This window comes from Artemia sp. Qi Xiang Cuo, chromosome 16, assembly GCF_049724085.1.
Source record: "Artemia sp. Qi Xiang Cuo chromosome 16, ASM4972408v1, whole genome shotgun sequence".
NCBI lineage: Eukaryota > Metazoa > Arthropoda > Branchiopoda > Anostraca > Artemiidae > Artemia > Artemia sp. Qi Xiang Cuo.
Genome location: NC_142809.1, coordinates 50,054,455 through 50,076,575, shown reverse-complemented (window position 1 = coordinate 50,076,575; position 22,121 = coordinate 50,054,455). Strand labels below are relative to the sequence as shown.

The window sequence follows — 22,121 nt, the reverse complement described above, 5'->3', positions numbered from 1 at the left end:
TATACATATATTTTTAGCTTTTCTTAGCTGATTTTTCACCCGTTTCTTTTTTTTTTAATTTGCTGCCTGTTAGGCTACTACCAAACACTGCATAACTATAGATGGACATCTTTTTCATAGAAAACAGAATTCCCGATTTTTTCAAGTTCTCAAATCGTGTAAATTTCCACTTATCCCAATGAACCAATTATATTCCCCATTCACTGTCATTTATATTTTAAAAGTTTTATGAATTCCTCCCCCCTGTTCTTCTTTTTCTTATAAACACACTTATACGCCGAGGGAAGTTTTTGAAGGGAAATCTACCTCCGGTTGTTTCTTTTGTTGACTGCTCAAAACAACAAAATTATATTTCCTTCTGACCAGTCTCAGGGGTAAGGGAAGAGGGTTGGTGATTACCCCAATCACTCCTGTCTATACAGACATGGATACTAGGATTGTCAAAAAGACAAGTTTGCTCATGACATTGGAGTGATGTTACGGAACTAGAAAAATTGTGGGTTCTTGTGCCCTTTATGAAACCCACCTCTATATATTGTACAAGGAACTATTAATTGATACCCGTCAAACGAGTATTTGCAATAGAGAAATAGAATACAGAGCGTGGTTTTCATTGCATTTACAATATTTAAACTGTTGTGTTTTGAGGTTTAGGGGGGGGGGGGTACCTAGGTTAGGTATGTATCTAATATATGCTATGCTTTATCCCCCAACCCACACCCCTGATGTGCAAATATATATATATATATATAGCCCAAATTTGTTTCTAAACTATTATATATTTATCCTATTTTATTATATTTCATTAGCATTAACCAAACTTGACTTCTTTACTGGGTACCATAAAATGCACAAGTACCAAATTGTGTCTCCAGTACAGGATGTTGCATAAAAATGATGTAAACTGTTTTGAAACAAAGAGTAAAAAAGGATCCCACAGGGACTTCCCTGGCAACACTCGTATTCAGCGTTAGTAATACCTTAGCGTCAACTTCCTTTGTGGAGGAGAGAATAAGATAATAACATACAAACTCAAAAATATCAATATCCAGAAGAAGATGCAACACCGCAAATTTTTCTTTAATTATTCATAATTAAAAATTACAATTAGCCTAAATAAAAATTATTTATAAACAATTAAATAATATAATGTATATATATATCTATATATATATATATATATATATATATATATATATATATATATATATATATATATATATATATATATATATATATATATATATATATATATATATATATATATATATATATATATATATATATATATATATATATATATATATATATATATATATATATATATTCAGTATATAATATATTATAAATATATAAACATATTTATTATATATAATAAATAATATATAATAGAATAATATAATATAATAAATATAACAATATAATAATAATTAAATAATAATAGTTTATATATAAATAATAATTATGTATAAATAAAATGTGTCATTTATATTTTTTCATAAATTCTTTAAACTAGAAGATAAATTCTTATTACAGATTCTCGTCCTTGAGTTATGCAATAAAAGAATAAAATCTGAATAACAACTTGCAACCATTTTGCAAGTGAAATACTCACTTTTCGTTATCTGCTGGAGCTCCACAACTATCTACAGATTTGTCCAGCTCACCCTTTCCTTCATTTGAGTGTAAACTGGCATTGTCAGACGACTGTACTATCCTATGGACAGAAAAAAACATGCAAACGTGCTTGACTGAACAATAACATGACATAAATAGCATTCAAGTGCAGGATCAAAAGGCCCCAAATCATAATATTGTCAAAATCACCTTAAGGAGCAGGGAAAAATTATACCTATTTGTAAAGGATTTCGTTTCGATTCTCTGCTTTTTTCTCCTTTGTATTCGAATTCATCTACTTAAATAGCCATCGTAGCACTAAAAAATGAAAGCCGAAAATATGCTACTTTTACAATTAAACAGTTCAAGGTAACGAATCAAACAGTTCGTGGTAACGAACAGTAGGTAAGGAGCGACCCGGCTCCTTACTAAAAGAAACAAGGAAGGGCGGGGAAAATAACATGACTTAAATAACAATTAGGTGCAAGATAAAAAGCCCCTAAATCCTAATATTGTCAAAATCACCTTAAGGAGCAGGGAAAAATTATACCTATTTGTAAAGGATTTCGTTTTGAGTCTCTGTTTTTTCTCCTTTGTATTCGAATTCATCTACTTAAATAGCCATCGTATCACTAAAAAAGGAAAGCCGAAAATATACTACTTTTACAATCAAACAGTTCAAGGTAACGAACCAAACAGTTCATGGTAAAAGAACTGTAAGTAAGGAGCGACTCGGCTCAATTGTAACCGAAACTCTAAAAACGGAAATTTGATACCAATAGATATATCAAAAGAATTTGCTTATTATGCTGATTCCGAATATATACGTTTCATTAAGTTTAGTATTACCCATCAAAGGCTACGCGCCTGAGAAAATTTTGCCTGATTTTCCAACAAAGGAGAAACACCCCCTAAATTCAAAGAATCTTAATGAAAATCCCACCATCAGACTCAGCGTAAGTAGTAACCACATATGGAATTTGCGTACAGGTATAGCAATTTCCATGTTATTTGCGTGCAGGTATAGCAATTTCCATGTTATTCTACTACTTTACGTTCCTTCCAATGCTCTTCTGGGCCTTTACGCGGCGCCCCTGTACCAAACAGGTTTCTGGTAGGTATTCTAGCAGTCCTATTCTACAGGGCATTACTCCTTTTCAAAGAGATTTACGCAATACCGGTCATATAGGTAATACTTCTACGACGTTGATTAAGGACAAGTTTTTCTGACACAATTTACTGGATTATAGGCATGCAAATAGCTTATAGTTTCAAAACGTGTTTAATCACGTTTCTTGAATGAAGTATCTGTACTGTATATTCAAGAGGTGAAATCAATAAAGAGCTTGGAATTGAGTTTTATGGATGATATGGAAAAATGGCATATGTTAAATATTCGGGTAAACATACGACTATAAATAAGGCTATTGTGTCTTTCTGAACTTTCTGTGCGAGGCAGGGGTAACTATTTATTTTAAATAATTCTAGGAGTAATTGAGTTGTGTGGCTGGTCTGGGAAAAACAGAACCTATTAAATATTCTGGTAAACATACGAAGAAGAAACGCTTCACTATAAACAAGCTATCGTATTTTACCAATCTTTCTAGGTGGGGGTAACTATTTAGTTTAAATAATTATAGGATGACGTGAGTTTTTCAGATGTTATGGACTATTGCTACTTGTTAAATATTCGGGTAAACATACGACTAAGAAACGCTTCACTATAAATAAGGCTATTGTGTTTTTCCGAACTCTCTAGGGCGGGGGTAAGTATTTAGTTTAAATAATTCTAGGAGGAATTGATTTTTGTGGGTGATACGGAAAAATGGTACGGGTTAAATATTCGGGTAAACATTCGACTATAAATAAGGCTATTGCGTCTTTCTGAACTTTCTGTAGGAGGCGGGGGTAAGTATTTAGTTTAAATAATTCTAGGAGGAATTGAGTTTTGTGGATGGTGTTGAAAAATGGTACGTGTTGAATATTTGGGTAAACATACGACTAAGAAACGCTTCACTATAAATAAGGCTATTGTGTTCTTCTGACCTTCTAGGGCGGGGGTAAGTATTTAGTTTAAATAATTCTAGGAGGAATTGATTTTTGTGGCTGGTGTGGAAAAATGGTACTTGTTAAATATTCGGGTAAATATATGACTAAGAAACGCTTCACTATAAATAAGGCTATTGTGTTTTTCTGAACTTTCTAGGGCGGGGCTAACTATTTAGTTTAAATAATTCTAGCAGGAATTGAGTTTTATGGATGGTATAGAAAAATGGTACTTGTTAAATATTCGGGTAAACATATGACTAAGAAACGCTTAACTATAAATAAGGCAATCGTGTTTTTCCGAACTTTCTAGGGCGGGGGTAACTATTTAGTTTAAATAATTCTAGGAGGAATTGAGTTTTATGGATGGTATAGAAAAATGGTACTTGTTAAATATTCGGGTAAACATACGACTAAGAAACGCTTCACTATAAATAAGGCTATCGTGTTTTTTCCGAACTTTCTAGGGTGGGGGTAAATATTTAGTTTAAATAATTCTAGGAGGAATTGAGTTTTGTGGACGCTATGGAAAAATGGTACGTTTCAAATATTCGGGTAAACATACGACTAAGTAATGCTTCACTATAAATAAGACTATCGTGTTTTTCCAAACTTTATAGAGCGGGGGTAAGTATTTAGTTTTAGTAATTCTAGGAGGAATTGATTTTTGTGGGTGGTACGGAAAAATGGTACGTGTTAAATATTCGGGTAAACATTCGACTATAAATAAGGCTATTGTGTTTTTCCGAACTTTCTAGGGCGGGGGTAACTATTTAGTTTTAATAATTCTAGGAGGAATTGAGTTTTATGGATGGTATGAAAAAATGGTACTTGTTAAATATTCGGGTAAATATACGACTAAGAAACGCTTCACTATAAATAAAGCTATCGTGTTTTTCCGAAATTTCTAGGGCGGGGGTTAAGAATTTAGTTTAAATAATTCTAGGAGTAATTGATTTTTTTGGCTGGTGTGGAAAAATGGTACTTTTTAAATATTCGTGTAAAAATACGACTAATAAACGCTTCACTATAAATAAGGCTCTCGTGTTTTTCCGAACTTTCTAGGGCGGGGGTAACTATTTAGTTTAAATATTTCTAGGAGGAATTGAGTTTTATGGATGGTATAGAAAAATGATACTTTTTAAATATTCGGGTAAACATACGACTAAGAAACGCTTCACTATAAATAAGGCTATCGTGTTTTTCCGAACTTTCTAGGGCGGGGGGTAACTATTTAGTTTAAATAATTCTAGGAGGAATTGAGTTTTATGGATGGTATGGAAAAATGGTACTTGTTAAATATTCGGGTAAACATACGACTAAGAAACGCTTCACTATAAATAAGGCAATCGTGTTTTTCCGAACTTTCTAGGGCGGAGGTAACTATTCAGTTTAAATAATTCTAGGAGGAATTGAGTTTTATGGATGGTATAGAAAAATGGTACTTGTTAAATATTCGGGTAAACATACGACTAAGAAACGCTTCACTATAAATATGGCTATCGTGTTTTTCCGAACTTTATAGGGCGGGGGTAAGTATTTAGTTTAAATAATTCTAGGAGGAATTGAGTTTTTTTGGGTGGTATGGAAAAATTGTACTTGTTAAATATTCGGGTAAACATACGACTAAGAAACGCTTCACTATAAATAAGGCTATCGTGTTTTTCCGAACCTTCTAGTGCGGGGGTAAGTATTTAGTTTAAATAATTCTAGGAGGAATTGAGTTTTGTGGATGGTGTGGAAAAATGGTACTTGTTAAATATTCGGGTAAAAATACGACTAAGAAACGCTTCACTATAAATAAGGCTATTGTGTTTTTCTTGACGTGCCTACTTAGGTAATAATGGAACATTTAGTATTTTTTCTAATGTATGTGTTTTTCTTAAGAAATTCCCACTGGAGGTTATATGACTCCTCCCCACAATGAATTCAGATGGTTTTAGGACTCATCTCTCACTAGCCATAACTCCATTAAACCTTGAGAGAAGGTTTAAAAGTTTGATGAAGTATTTCTCTACTTAACAAGTACATTAATAGCCTCCAAGATGATAGGACTGTATGACACCGAATTTATCGGATTAAAAAAATCATCTTGTGGTGTTATATTTGAATGTGCTTTTTTATTATTATCTATGGATCTCGAAGAAATTGACTGTTATCATTGGTTAGTGAACTCAACACCATCCACAAAAATCAATTCCTCCTAGAATTATTTAAACTAAATACTTACCCCCGCCTCCAACAGAAAGTTCAGAAAGACGCGATAGCCTTAGTTTTAGTCGAATTTTTACCCGAATATTTAACAAGTACCATTTTTCCGTACCACCCACAAAAACTCAATTCCTCCTAGAATTATTTAAACTAAATACTTACCCCCGCCCTATAAAGTTCGGAAAAACACGATAGCCATATTTATAGTGAAGCGTTTCTTAGTCGTATGTTTACCCGAATATTTAACAAGTACCATTTTTCATGACCCACCATACAACTGAAGACCTCTTAGAATTCTTTAAACTAAATAGTTAACCCCGCCCTAGAAAATTCGGAAAAACACGATTGCCTTATTTATAGTGAAGAGTTGCTTAGTAGTATGTTTAACCGAATATTTAACAAGTATCATTTTTCTCAACCATCCATAAAACTCACTTCCTCCTAGAATTATTTAAACTAAATAGTTACCCCCGCCCTAGAAAGTTCTGAAAAACACAATTGCCTTATTTATAGTGAAGCGTTTCTTAGTCGTATGTTTAACCGAATATTTAACAAGTACCATTTTTCCATACGATCAATAAAACTCAATTCCTCCTAGAATAATTCAAACTAAATAGTTACCACCGCCCTAGAAAGTTCGGTAAAACAAGATAGCCTTATTTATAGTGAAGCGTTTCTTAGTCGTAGGTTTACCCGAATACTTAACAAGTACTATTTTTCCAAACCAGCCACAAAAATCAATTCCTCCTAGAATTATTTAAACTTAATAGTTACCCCCCGCCCTAGAAAGTTCGGAAAAACACGATAGCCTTATTTATAGTGAAGCGTTTCTTAGTCGTATGTTTACCCGAGTATTTAAAAAGTACCATTTTTCCATACCAACCACAAAAAATCAATTCCTCCTAGAATTATTTAAACTAAATACTTACCCCCGCCCTATAAAGTTCGGAAAAACACGATAGTCGTATGTTTACCCGAATATTTAACAAGTACCATTTTTCCATACACCATCCATAAAACTCAATTCCTCCTAGAATTATTTAAACTAAATAGTTACCCCCGCCCTAGAAAGTTCGGAAAAACACGATTGCCTTATTTATAGTGAAGCGTTTCTTAGTCATATGTTTACCCGAATATTTAACAAGTACTATTTTTCTATACCATCAATAAAACTCAATTCCTCCTAGAATTATTTAAACTAAATAGTTACCCCCGCCCTAGAAAGTTCGGAAAAACACGATTGCCTTATTTATAGTGAAGCGTTTCTTAGTCGTATGTTTACCCGAATATTTAACAAGTACCATTTTCTATACCATCCATAAAACTCAATTTCTCCTAGAATTATTTAAACTAAATAGTTACCCCCGCCCTAGAAAGTTCGGAAAAACACGATTGTCTTATTTATAGTGAAGCGTTTCTTAGTCGTATGTTTACCCGAATATTTAACAAGTACCATTTTTCAATACCATCCATAAAACTCAATTCCTCCTAGAAGTAATTAAACTAAATAGTTACCCCCGCCCTAGAAAGTTCTGAAAAACATGATAGCCTTATTTATAGTGAAGCATTTCTTAGCCTTATGTTTACACGAATATTTAACACGTACCATTTTTAAATAACATCAATAAAAATCAATTCCTACTAGAATTATTTATACTATTTACTTACCCCCGCCCTAGAAAGTTCGGAAAAACACGATAGCCTTATTTATAGTGAAGCGTTTCTTAGTCGTATGTTTACCCGAATATTTAACAAGTACCATTTTTCCACACCAGCCACAAAACTCAATTACTCCTAGAATTATTTAAACTAAATAGTTAGCCCTGCCTCGCACAGAAAGTTCAGAAAGACACAATAGCCTTATTTATAGTCGTATGTTTACCCGAATATTTAACATGTGCCATTTTTCCATACCATCCATAAAACTCTATTCCAAGCTCTTTATTGATTTCACCTCTTGAATGTACAGTACAGATACTTCATTCAAGAAAAGTGATTAAACACCTTTTGAAATTACATGCTATTTGCATGCCTATAATCTGGTAAATTGTGTCAGAAAAACTTGTCCTTAATCAACGTCGTAGAAGTACTACCTATAGGACCGGTATTGCGTTAATCTCTTTGAAAAGGTGTAATGCCCTGTAGAATAGGACCGGTAGAATACTATACCTACCAGAAACCGGTCCGGTACGGGGGCGCCACGTAAAGGCCCAGAATAGCATATGAAGGAACTTAAAGTAGTAGAATAACATGGAAATTGCTATACCTGTACGCAAATAACATGGAAATTGCTATACCTGTACGCAAATTCCATATGTGGTTACTACTAGCGTATCAGAGAACTCTACTGTACAGGTTTCAAGCTCCTATCTGCAAAAATGTGGAATGTTGTGTTTTTTGCCAGAAGAAAGATCGCGGATACGTGTTTATTTGCTTTTTGGTTTGTTTGTATTTTTTTCCTAGGGGTGATCGTATCGAACCAGTGGTCCTAGAATATCGATAGAGAGTTCTTTCGAATGGAAACAAAAAGTTCTAGCGCCCTTTTTAAGTGACCAAAAAGATTGGAAGGAAACTAGGCTCCCTCCCACAACATTAAAGCTTAAAACAAACATCAAATGTATATCAAACATCAAAGTATATGAAGGAGAATGTCCCCTTTTCAACACCTCGGTCTTTACGCTGAAGTTTGAATTGTCCCAATTCTTTAAGAACGACTACTGAAACACAAGGTTGGTTTAATTAGAACAATAAGAAGGTTTTTTAAAAGTACAAAAAAAACTTTAGCCCAAAGAGTGAGGCGTAAAGGAGGGGGCAACCACCCTCAAATACATAATAATTTCTACACAAAGAATTTAAATAATTTCGAAAAAACTTGTTTTTTTATTTAATTGCAAGTAACTCTAAAGAAAGGAACTTAGATAATAATTGATACATCAAACGAATTGGCTTTTAATAGTGATTCCAAATTTATAAAATTCATTAAGTTTAATGCTTATTCATAAAAGCTACGAGCACGAGAAAATTTGCTTTATTTTCGAAAATGGGAGAAACACCCCCAAAAAGTCAAGCGATCTTAATGAAACATCAGATTCAGCATGTCAGAGAGCACTACTATAGGGATTTCAAGCTCTCATCTACAGAAATGTGGAATTTTGTATTTTTGGCCAGAAGAAACACTATAGATGCGTTTGAACCGAAATTAAAAGTTCTAGTGTGTTTTCTTTGTGACCAAAAAGAACCTAAATAAAGTAGACCCGCCCCCCCCCCCCCTCACGCCCTTTCCCCCAAAAAACATGCATTCATAATTCGAAGATAACCATTTGATTCAGTATAATTGAAAGGTACAATAACTATGCTTTTGGGGATGACCTCCTTCATACAGCCCCTGGGTAGAGGGCTTTAAGTTATGCAATTTGCCCATCATTTACATATGGTATTTGTTATTGGGAAAAATACAGAAATTTTTCTAGGGGTATTTTCATCGGAGGGGATTTTCCGTGTTAGAGAATTTTCCGTGGGAAAGAAAATTTCCAAGAGAAATTTTTCAAAATGAATGTTACACGGGTGGGGGTAGGGATTTCCAGGCATGATTTGATAAAATTAAAAACAACAAGTTTTTTTAACTGAAAGCAAGGAGCAACATTAAAACTCAAAATAAACGGTATGAAGCGCCCCTTTCTCATTCCTAGCTCTTTACGCCAAAGTTTGACTTTGTTCCCAATCCTTTAAAAACGACTCCTGAATCATAAGGGCCGTAAAATTTGAATTAGAAGTATTTTAAAGAACTTTAAGACATTAGTGTAAAGAGCAAGGGTTGAGAAGAGGCAACCCATCTCATGTACGGATAATTTGTCTTGATTTCAGTTTTAAGTTTAATGTTGACACTTATTTTTTTTTCAGAAACGTCTTTTTATTTAATAAGCACCTTATTACAGTCTCAATTAATAACGATCCGTCCATACTGCCTATAATAGCTTCTGTAGAGGGAGGGGGGGGGGTGTCAATTTCATAACTGGAAAGATACAACTAGGTTATTTTTTACCAAAAAAATGTCACAAATTTATTAAATTAATATTTCACGGTTCATTTTGGAAATTTTCTTGTAATTTGAAACCTAATTGTGGCAACGACCCTCAAGTATTAGGCTGCGAACTTCAGAATTCTGGAAGCCATGGTAATGACTTTGGCCAAGTATGGCTTTTAGTTGGTGGACACTACGAAAGGCTGGTGAAGATACCTTAAATGTTTTCAACAGGAATTGTTTAAGAAAAATGTTAGCTAATTGTTTAATGGCCGTATGTAAAATAACAAGCTGTACGAATAATGTGGTTCAAATTAACTTTCTAGGGCTACAATGACAGAGAGATTAAGATAAGTCGGCCACGTTTTATGGATAAATGATGGGGGGGGGGGCAACAAGTGGCTTCGGAGCCACGACCCCCCGAGTATAAAGAAAATCCAAAGTTTTCACGAATTTTTGGCACTTCTTATACAAATTATTAAGAAATTTTTTTGCTCCATTTCCAGCTTACCAGGATTGTACTTTTTGGTCAACCATCTGGGGTCAAACGAAAATCAGTTCTTCCCCAAACAGATGAGAAGAGGTCTTTAAGGATTTAAAGCACATTGGAACTTTATGGGAAGAAGTAAAGAATAAAGTTTTGAAAAAACTGGGAAGGAGGAGGAACATGCACAGTTGCGTTGACCTCAAACGGTTTGGTGCTTCAGTAAGTTATTAGTAGTAGTGTTGGTACCAGGGCGAAACTAGAAACCGAATTCGAATAGGACTATTTGCGAGAAATGTTACCCTCGAATCTAAAATTTCAAAATCTTGCAAAAAAAAACAACAAAAAAACAACAACAGACTTACTGAAAAAAGCCAAATAAAATTTATTTGCATACTATCCATGAATTTAATCGGTCGCAAATGAATGTAATTTAAGCCATAACACCAAATAATTATCACCTTCTAAGTGGTGCCAAGACCATTTTTTTTTGCGAATTAAAAATCAAAAAAACTATTAACCTTCTCTTGAAGATCACTAAAGGGTTAAGGCTACATTAAACCCTTCCCTCGTAAATAATTTTTTTTTTTTTTTAAACCGAAAGAAACAGATGCATGTTACTTTGCTGAGTAAGAGTGCTTAAAAGAAGAAATGGGTTTGCCTGTTCAAAATAAAAACAGAAAATTTTGCATTCCCAAAACCAACTACAGTTATAAAAAAAAAAAAAAAAAAAAAGATTTATTCTTCATTAAATACACATACAATGATACATGTTATTATTCCCCAAAAGGCTCATTGGCCTGTAAAGAAGGGGGAAGACAAATGAGTTACTTACCCAGAGATGAAAAACAAAAGACAATTTAAAATGATTTCTTACTCACAGACAGAAGAGCAAAAGAAGAAGAAAGGAAAAAATGGATAAAATAAAACTAAAAATAACTTCTACGAAGCCAAAGAATTTTAACAATTTTTTTTAAAACGAACCGAATGAGTGGCACCTTCGAGCCGATTCAGGCAACTTATTCCAAACAATATGATACACCATTAAAGGATTAAAATCTGACCTTATGCAAGGAGTAAATGGAAATTGAACATGATTTGTCACATTGCGAGGATTATAATTAATAATGTTCAGAGGTAAAAGATAGTGGAACACTTGGGGCCGGGGGAGGTCCCCATGAAGCTGAGAAAAAGTAAAGCATGCACATGAAAGAATGTATAGTGACTCAAGATCATGCAATGGGATAACTAATTAACTATTAGTTTCCTGAATGAGGTGTCAAGCTTTATTGTAAACCTTAGAAAGTGGTTTTAACAGTGAGCGAAAGGTTGACATCCACACTATTGGGCAGTAAGAAACGTAGGATTGGATCAAGCAGTGAAAAAGGATTTTCAAAATTGATCCAGGCAAAGTATGTCTAAGTTTCCTTAAAATACCGAGACTCCTGCATATCTTTATTTTAATAAAATCAATGTGACGTTTGAAATATAGGTTTTCATCAACAAGAATTCACAAAAAACTAACATATCGATTTTTAGATCTATGAATTATCCCATTTGGCTGGTGAATTTCTGATAACTAGGGATAAACCTGAGAAACACGCGAAAAAATCAAAAAACTGGACTTAAAAAAAATTTAGGGTAAGATAATTAGCATCAAGCCACAAAATTACCCTCCCAAATAAATTTTTCAAATTTAATTGAAGCTCTGATTCGCATTTTCCCGAAGTGCCAAGTGTGCTGTCATCAGCAAAACAAACAAGGACATAAGAGGGCGAACAATAGTTGCCACTATGGGCAAGGGAAGGCTTAGGATGACAAAGTCTACAGCAATTAATAAGTTTCTGTTTTAAAAACAAAAAAGACGAAAAGGATTTGCATATACGTAATATTACAAGCTAAATTGATAAGTATTAAAAGAATAATATTACTCCAGTTAAGGTAGGATCCTATACCCGGTTATTTGAATTATTCTGATGGACTTTGTCCTAAGGAACACGGAAAAAGGAAGGAAAATTTCTAGGGGTGCAGTTACCTCCCAAAAAAATTTGAAAAATATTACAATTTATTGAGTAAACATAAAAAAAATACTTGGAGAGAAACTGGCTTATGCATTGCCAGGTTCATTTTTTTTTTGTACAAACATAATACTGGACTAGGTAGAGAGATACATTTCGAATTAACTTTTTATTAAATTAAAGTCAATACGGCAAAAATTACGAGAGTACTAGTTTTGGTGGGAGTATGATAGGGCAAGGTAAGTGTACAACAATAGATACGCGCTACGTGCCGAGAATCCACCGGTGAGTCTTCACCACTGGACGGGCGCGGAAGCAGGACTACCAACTTAATTTTATTAGTTTGATGTTTATGTATTGTGTATTATGCATTTGAGATTAACTAAGTAGCGTCTTTGCTAAATAGTAACATTTTTTTTGTTACTGCTTGATAAAAAATATGCTATCGAAGACTCAGGGCAGGCCCACGTCATTGCTTTTTTTTACCGTTTGGTGTTTGACTATAAAATAATGTCCCAAAATAAGTTTCAAACAGCTTAAAAACCCTTATTTCTTCTAAAGGGTATCTCATACCCCCTAGGCTCCCTGACTTTTCGTCCCTTCTTGCCCCCCTCCCAATCAAAATAAGGAAACTATACACATGAGTGGATAGCTTTACTTAACTGGGTAGAATTATAAGTGCATATGTTGGATGAAGTAAGATGTAAAAAAGCAGAATAGGCAAGGCTTAGAATAACTTTTGTTTCACTTACCTTGGCTCCCAGCTTTATACTGACGGATCTTCAGACGCCAATATTAAACAACGATTGCTGAAAGCAGAGATGGTCTCTGCTCCCCTCAGAAAACCATTGTCGAACCGGCGTGAAATTAGTTTACGCACTAAGTTCAAGTCTACATGGCTTTGGTTCGAACAATCATTCTTTATGGATGAAAAACATGGACAGAGAAGAAACTACACGAAAATACACTAAAGGTGTTTAAGCATACTTTTCTGTGTAGTATTTTCAGATACACCTGCGTAATCGCATATCTAACGTGGATATAAGACGAAAATGTGGTACCAAGAGATGCGTTGCCATCACGTTCAAGGAGCATCGACTGGAATGGCTGGGCCATGTCTTCAAGAGGCTACCAGAGTACTTGCCTCGCCGAATCCTTCTAGCTGAGTCCCTCAACTCATGGAAGAGACGTCAAGGAGGACAGCGGAAAAAACTGAAGCCTGTTTAAATCACATCTTGAACCTATTGAAGGGTTCAGAAAGTTCGGTCAGAGATGGAAAGTCCAGTGACTCCCACTTGCAAAGCAGTTGGCAGCAGACAGCACTACATGGTCCAAACAGGTCTCGAAGATCCTTGATGCCAGGCGAGGTGGAAACGCCTGATTCCTACCACAAATACGGGTAAGTAGGAATAGCCAAGGCACAGGATGTTTATCCGCAGTTGAAAAAAGTATAGAAGAGTGGAAACACTGATCTAAGAACTAAAGATTATAATATTGGAAACCACGATTATGACAAAGGCCAAGTATGGCATTGAAACGTGGACGGTTCGATAAGCTGAGTAAAATTTGCTGAATGTTTTCATAAGGAATTGCGTGGGGAGAGTTTAGGTACTATTTCGACTAATCGGTATATCAACCAGTAAGTCTTCCAAAAAATCTTATTCGAATTTCAATTTCTAGGGCTGTAATTAAGAAAGCTTAAGATGGCTAGGCCACGATTCACGGGGGGAGGATGAGAGGTAGCCAAAGATTGTACTTTTTGGCCACCCATTTAGGGTTAAATGAAAAGCTGTTCGTTCTTGAATGGAGCGGGAAGAGGTCGTAATAAAGGATTGAAATAAAAAGGGAACCACATCGGAGTGGCTAATGAGTGAAGCTTTGAATAAATTGGGAAGGAAGGAATAATACGGCTGTGTTGACCTCAGGTGGCTTGGTGATCAATGATTTGTTAATGATAGTAGCAGTAGCCAGACCAAACTAGATTGATATTGTTTATGATTTTGATATGACATGAATGAATATAAGTTAGCGCACAAGACACAATTATTATCACCTTTCAAGTGGTGTCAAGAACAATTTTTTCCCGCGATTCAGCAATCATACAACCTATTAACCTTCTTTTGAATTTCACTAAAGGTTAAGGTTGCATAAAACAATTCCTCATAAACATTGGCTTTCTTCATCAATTGAAAGAAAAAGAAGAAAACAAATGGGAATTCAAAGTTAATTATTACATGAAGATTATTATAGCATGCCAGAATGGAGAGAAAAGAAATGGACAAGAACAGACGAAAGAATAGGCATGTGTAAATGGAGAGAAAAAGGAGAAGCGATCCTCCAGATGATCCTGTTAAAAACATATAAACGCCCGAGCAGGCCTAACCTGAAGTCCTGCCATATAATACATTAGATTTCGGAAGCAACAATCCGAAGGTCAAACCAAGGTAATAAGGATTGTTTACTGTCTTAACCCTAACCAGCATCTAACATGAAAAACAAAATAAAAAAACAACAACAAAGTTTCTGAAAATATAATGGCTAATAACTTTAAAAAATACATTTTAAGTGATTAGCCCCTCCCTTCAATCACAATAAATCATAGGCAAGGCCCAAATCAAGCCTAAAGATTTTTAGAGCAGGCCACCTCGTGCAATAGACCACATGCCAACAAAGCTGGGCGAGGGAATAACACATTGCGTTCACCTCCAGAAGAAAGGCAGGTACATGTGTATTATAGCGACCACACTATTGTTCTTGATCTGTTGTAAAACCGGTTTCTCTGTGTACACTTTGAGATAATCAGCTTAGCCTGAGTGAGATAAACTACTATGCAGGTATGTTTTATTTAAATATTTAATATATAGAGTTCGTTAGGTATTTAATATAATACGTTCTGGGCGGCTTGCTTTCCATAATTATATGTTGTAGTTTCCACAATTTTATTACTAAAGTATTTTATTTTCATCATATTTTGGTATATTTCATAATTATTAACATAAATTCACTTCTTGAGTGTGGTCGCTATTAGACACAAGTACCGACAGCCAAAGCCACTTCTTCGGTCTCCTTGGAAAAATCTACCAAACCGCAATCTAAGGGTTTAGTCTTTGTGTAAGAAGATGATGTTTTGTAAAATTCAATAAGATATAAACTAAGATAGAAAGAGAGGAAACAATAGAACCAAAGAACTATGTATAGGATGGAAAGGTAAAAGGAAGAGGAAGAAAAGAGAATGCAGCTGATTTTAGGAAACAAATAGGTTCTTATCCCGTACCCAAAAACCTATGTAACTTAAAACAAAGAATTGACCACAACTTACTTTTTCACATCATGAACTTCAATAGAAAATTTCTTGTCTCTAAAATAAAGATTTTCAAGCTGGTTCCAAAGAAATATCTAAAACAAGATAAAAAAAAATTATAACAGCATAGAAGTAACATAATATACATTAAAAATTTATTTACGCTTAAAGAATAAAAATTGAAAAACGAAAAAAAAACAAACGAAAATCATGCTAAATTTAAAAATTCATTTTTTCTTTTAAGTTTTTTTTTTTTGGCTTGATGCAGAAGGATATCAAACAGTTTCGTTTAAAAAACGAAATTTTACTATCGGTAGATACATCAAAAGAATCAGCTTATTATGCTGATTCTGAAAGATTCATCAAGTTTAGTGTTACCCATCAAAAGTTACGAGCCTGAGAAAATTTGCATGATTTTTGAAATAGGGGAAACAAAACAACAACAAATTCAAGGAATCTTAATGAAAATCACGCCTCATATTTAGAGTATCAGAGAACCGTTCTGTAGAATTTCCAAGCTCCAATATACAGAAATGCGAAAATTTGCTATTTTTGCCATAAGACATATCATGGATGCGTGTTTTTTTGACGTTTTTTCCCCCATGGATTATGGTATCGAAATAATGGGCATCAAAGATCGGAAGAGGGCGCTTACAACCGGAGATTAGAATTCACAGTGCCCTTCTTAAGTGACCAAAAAGATTGGAAGGCAACTTTGCCCCCTCCCACGCCCCTTCCAAAATTGTCTGATCAAAATTTTGAGATAGCCATTTTTTCAGTATAGTTGAAAGAACAATGACTATGTCTTTAGGTGTAAGATTAGGCCCCACAGTCCGGTAAGGAGAGGCCTGTAAGTTATAAAATGTGTCTATTGTTAACGTACAGTATTTATTATTTGGAAGTATACAGACATTTTTTGGGGTGAGGTGGGGGAGGGGTGCTTGGGGGTGGATTTCTATAGGAAGAATCTTTCTTGGAGAGGGAACTTTCCGAGGGGTGAATTTTCCAGGGGAAAATAGTACACTGGGAAGATTTAACAGAATTACTATACGAAATTCTTTTTATTGTCTTACATTGTTTTTGCCAAATTTTACATGTGGAGATGTTCCGAGGGAATTATTCGGGGCTATTTTCCACGTGTTTTGATTTCCGGAAAATAATTTCCACAGAAGTGGAGATTCCTGGAGTGATCGAGAAACTGATTAGAGATTTAAGTCTTGTTCAAATGAAAGAATGCTAAGGAGAATTTTTCAGGCTGAATCGTCCATAAGCGATTTTACAGGGAGGGGGATTTTAAGCAGAGAGGACTCCATGTTTCATGGAGGGTGAACCAGATTTATCGGCATTATTTGAAAATCGAACAGAAATTAAATCTAAAAAATCAAGTTTTTTTGACTGAAAGTAAGGAGCAACATTAAAACTCAAAAAAAGTTTGGCTGTTTGTCCCAATTTTTTTTAGAGCGGCTACTGAAACTCAGGGGACCGTTTAATTAGAATAGGAAGCTTTTTTAAAAGTGCTAACAACTTCAGCGTAAGAGCAAGGTATTGAGGAGGGGGCAACCCTTCATATCCGGAATAAATCTGCCAAAATTAATAGGCAAATTTTGTTTTAAATTTTCATATACGGTGAGCCAAATTTGAATCTGTATCAGTTGAAAAGCATTCAAATACTAAATAAAAAAACAAGTTTTTTTTAACTGAAAGTAAGGAGCGATATTAAAACTTGAAAAGAACAGAAATTATTCCGTATAGAAAAGGGTTACACTCACACACATGATTTATATATATATATATATATATACATATATATACATATATATATATATATATATATATATATATATATATATATATATATATATATATATATACATACATGTATATATATATACATATATATATATATATATATATATATATATATATATATATATATATATATATATATATATATATATATATATATACATGATATATATATATATATATATGTGTAGGTACCGTTTTACTTGAGGGTACACACCGCTATACACACTAAATAGGTACTGTTTTACTTAATAGTACACACCGCTATAGACTCTATAGCAGTTTAGCATGAAGACCCGTAAAGCCGGTAATTGCTATCTAAATTGATCACAAAGCGTGGTTTCTCATTGAATTTACAATATCTAAACTGTTATTTTTTGGGGTTTAGGGGGGGGGAGGTACCTAGGTTAGATTAGGTTACGTATTTAATGTATGCTATGCTTTATATATATATATATATATATATATATATATATATATATATATATATATATATATATATATATATATATATGTGGGGGGGAGGTACCTAGGTTAGATTAGGTTACATATTTAATGTATGCTATGCTTTATTTATATATATATATATATATATATATATATATATATATATATATATATATATATATATATATATATATATATATATATATATATATATATATATATATATGTATATATATATATATATGTGTAGGTACCGTTTTACTTGAGGGTACACACGCTATACACACTAAATAGGTACTGTTTTACTTAATGGTACACACCGCTATAGACTCTATAGCAATTTAGCATGAAGACCCGTAAAGCAGGTAATTGCTATCTAAATTGATCGCAAAGCGTGGTTTCTCATTGAATTTACAATATTTAAACTGTTGTTTTTTGAGGTTTAGGGGGGGAGGTACCTAGGTTAGATTAGGTTACGTATTTAATGTATGCTATGCTTTATATATATATATATATATATATATATATATATATATATATATATATATATATATATATATATATATATATATATATATATATATATATATATGTGGGGGGGGAGGTACCTAGGTTAGATTAGGTTACATATTTAATGTATGCTATGCTTTATTTATATATATATATATATATATATATATATATATATATATATATATATATATATATATATATATATATATATATATATATATATATATATATATATATATATATATATATATATATATATATATATATATAGTACTGTTTTAGTTGCTGGGCAACACGCGAATAATCGTATAGCGAACATGATGAAAGAAACTAGTCAAGCAGGTTTTTTCAACGGAGAATTCCTATGCCGAGCATGGCACAGGAGTTTACAATATTTAAACTTTAGTTTTTTGGGGTTGAAGGGGCAAAAAAAGGTACCTAGGTTAGGTTACGTATTTAATAATATATATATATATATATATATATATATATATATATATATATATATATATATATATATATATATATATATATATATATATATATATATATTAATGTCTTGGGATTTCTCTCATGTGAATCTTGGCATTTTGCTAAATTCTCAGTGGCAGCCAGTGACGTAGATAACTATTCATGAGATACTGACAATAAGAAAAACAAAAACAAAAAACAAAGAGCATGCAATGGAACAGAACTGTGAAAATAAGGTACATTTTCCGTTGAGCTGAATATTGAGATAGTTACGAGACTGACATACCTTTACAAAGTATGTTCATCCAAAAATTTCATCCAAGAAAGAGTGACACATGGGAAATTCAGTGGATATATAAAATTCAGGCTATATATTTGATAATTGGGAGGGGAGGAGTAAAGCTGACATCTTAGTTGGAGTAAAGATGATATATTTAGATTCTGGATGAAATTCTGATTCTAAAAATGTTTATATTTCATAGCTATCTCAAAATGCAGTTAATTGGAAAAATACTGATTTTGGAACCATGAAAATGCATAAAGGCAAACAAAAATTGAGGTAATGTCCAAAGTAAGCGGCGGCACATTTGCGAATGCCGAAGCGCGATTACTTAGCCCATAAAAACACCTCCCCTTACTCCCACGTTTGTGTATGTTGCTGGTATGATATGAAAACTAAAATCCACTTACATCAGCAATGTAAATGCTTTTTTCCAAATAAGTACCAAAAACAACTTGCAAGTTAAAACAGTGAATGTACAATGGTGAACAAATACGAGAAATGACTGTAGGGGACATCACATCAACTCCTTTGAAAAACCCTACTCACGGTTGTCAGATGTAATTACCAACCCTGTTATACCAGACAACTTGCAAGTTAAAACAGTGAATGTACAATGGTGAACAAATACGAGAAATGACTGTAGGGGACATCACATCAACTCCTTTGAAAAACCCTACTCACGGTTGTCAGATGTAATTACCAACCCTGTTATACCAGACAAAAAGGTACACTCAATAAATCAATCAGCCAGAAATGCCTAAAACTCAATTAAAGACAAAACAAGTTTTACGCCCAAGAAAACTCGCACAATACCCTCAATGGTGTCTCATTCTCCGTGTTTTCTTGTAGAATCCGGAAGCTTTGATAAAGAATGAATAAATATAAAAGGGGGCAAGGAAAACTTGAATGACAAACGAGGGGAAATAAAATACTCAACAAGTGGTGGTTCAATGATACCCTCTCTAGATGCATGAAATTTTAGACTTCTTGAAAATATGCTTTTCCGGTGGAACTATTTACCCTATTGAATGCAGGGATCATGATAACCAGGCACAAACTTTGCGGAATGCACAAGGGAGTCATTATTACAACTATGTAGCCTTCTATTATGGCCTTTGGACAGTAGATTTTGGAGTCAAGCAGGCATCGAGATTTACTCCCTGAACCGGCAAGAACAGGATGTAATACAAGGCACCAGACTAAACTCGAGCATTGTAAGCCCGTGGCTACCAGCCGATACAGATTGTCTTTTCGACAGTATTTTGTGTCTCATTTTAATAAGTAAGTGACAAGAAAGAGTGATTATTTAAATTATATTGTGTCTCATTTAATTCTTGTTATTTGAAATAATAAATTCGTATCGTATGTAGGGGTTAGAGGAGCTAATCCCTCCCCCACGATGGGATCAGATACTCAAAGGCGTATTACAGCAAAATAAAACGTAGTGCGGATGAATAAATTCAAACCACTGCTTTACACGGTTCGGATAGCGGAGAAGCTACCCCAAAGAGGACGGCTAAGCGGAGGTGTCGGCCGAAATATTTGCATGCCTTTCTGCTTTACACTGGCTTAAAATTATTCCTCGTTTATATTTCTACTTTTCTTTTTTTTTTCACTTCGTACATATGGCCCCAGCTAGCCCGAGACAATTGGCCCAATGCCAATTGTCGTACATAAAACAAAGGAAGGATAAGAAGAATAAGATTGTAGTTCAAAGGATCCGCTACAAAATCGAGGAATATGCATCTTATGAGACTTAACGCCCACCTCCTGCATATAACAATCTAAAGATTTTAGGTAAGTTTGGCCTAGAAGTGCATACTCTCAATTATTGCACCCCCCCCCCCCATACTTTTTCCAAACAGGAAGTCTTGAAAAAAAAAGTTCAAAAGAATAAATTGGACGTATTCAGGGTCACAGCGTCACTGATACACGTGACAACTAATGTTCATCAATAAAAAGGTCCCCTCGAGGATATTATAGCCTAGTAAACGACACAGCATTCGCACGGGATTCTGACTAATGAACAATTCTTCTGGGATTGGTATGTTTTGATGGGCGTCTTTGGGCTGAAAAACCTCTTCCTAGCTAATTTATCTATTACAGGTTGCCTCCCCGTAGTAGCATAATATTTGTAGGCATGAAAATATAATGAGTCAGAGGTAATAGGCTTAAGATTGTCTGTGCATGATTTCGACTCCTGTTGATAGAGGAGCATCGCCAAGTGCTGAAAACCATTTTTTGACCAAGATGGGACCAGGATTTCATACAACCCCAATTCATGGAGGTACCACGAATGTCTTGCTATCCAGTTTTAATTTAGATTAAGCACTTTGGTGTAGAATTAAGAAGTTGTGTGATCCCTATCCTGCAATGGTATCAGGGATCATTGCTTTTCCTGAGGCGAAAACAATTTCAATGATTTAAAGAACATGAAAACTGGAACTTGGAATATTACGACGTTAAAAAATGACTATCGTGTCGACACTTTGACTGACAAATTCAGACCATTTGAACTAAACTTTTCAAAGAATACGGAAACTCACATCCCTGGGGTAAGTAGTCTAAACTAAGATTATGTAGAGTTTATTCACTTAGGGATGAAGAATTGGATTAATAGTCAGGACGAATGGCCGGTGGTCAATTATGAAGATACCAAGGCTTATTAAGGATACGATAATCTTAATATTAGAATAGCAATCGTTAATGTTAGGATTAAAAAGTTCAGAACATCACTTATAGTAGTATATGCCCCTGTAGAACCGACTGATGGAGATACTAGTGACTCAGATGAATTTTACTTACAGTTACAGGAGCAAATAGACAAGGTCCCAGGTAGAAATATGATGTTATTACTGGGAGATTTTAACGCCCAGGTTGGTAGAAATAAGGATAGATGGTAT

General features: G+C 34.0%; 1 protein-coding gene across 1 annotated transcript in view; it reads right to left on the bottom strand.

Annotated features, from left to right (window-relative positions):
- The window catches only part of LOC148943048 (FERM domain-containing protein 4A-like), a 168,184-nt gene that overhangs the window by 41,425 nt on the left and 104,638 nt on the right, over positions 1–22,121 (bottom strand). Inside the window, exons 8-9 of the mRNA XM_089101957.1 lie at positions 15,717–15,793; positions 1,616–1,717 (exon numbers count right to left, since the gene is read on the bottom strand). Coding sequence (XP_088958083.1) covers positions 1,616–1,717; positions 15,717–15,793 — 179 coding nt within the window. The remainder of the gene's footprint in view (positions 1–1,615; positions 1,718–15,716; positions 15,794–22,121) is intronic.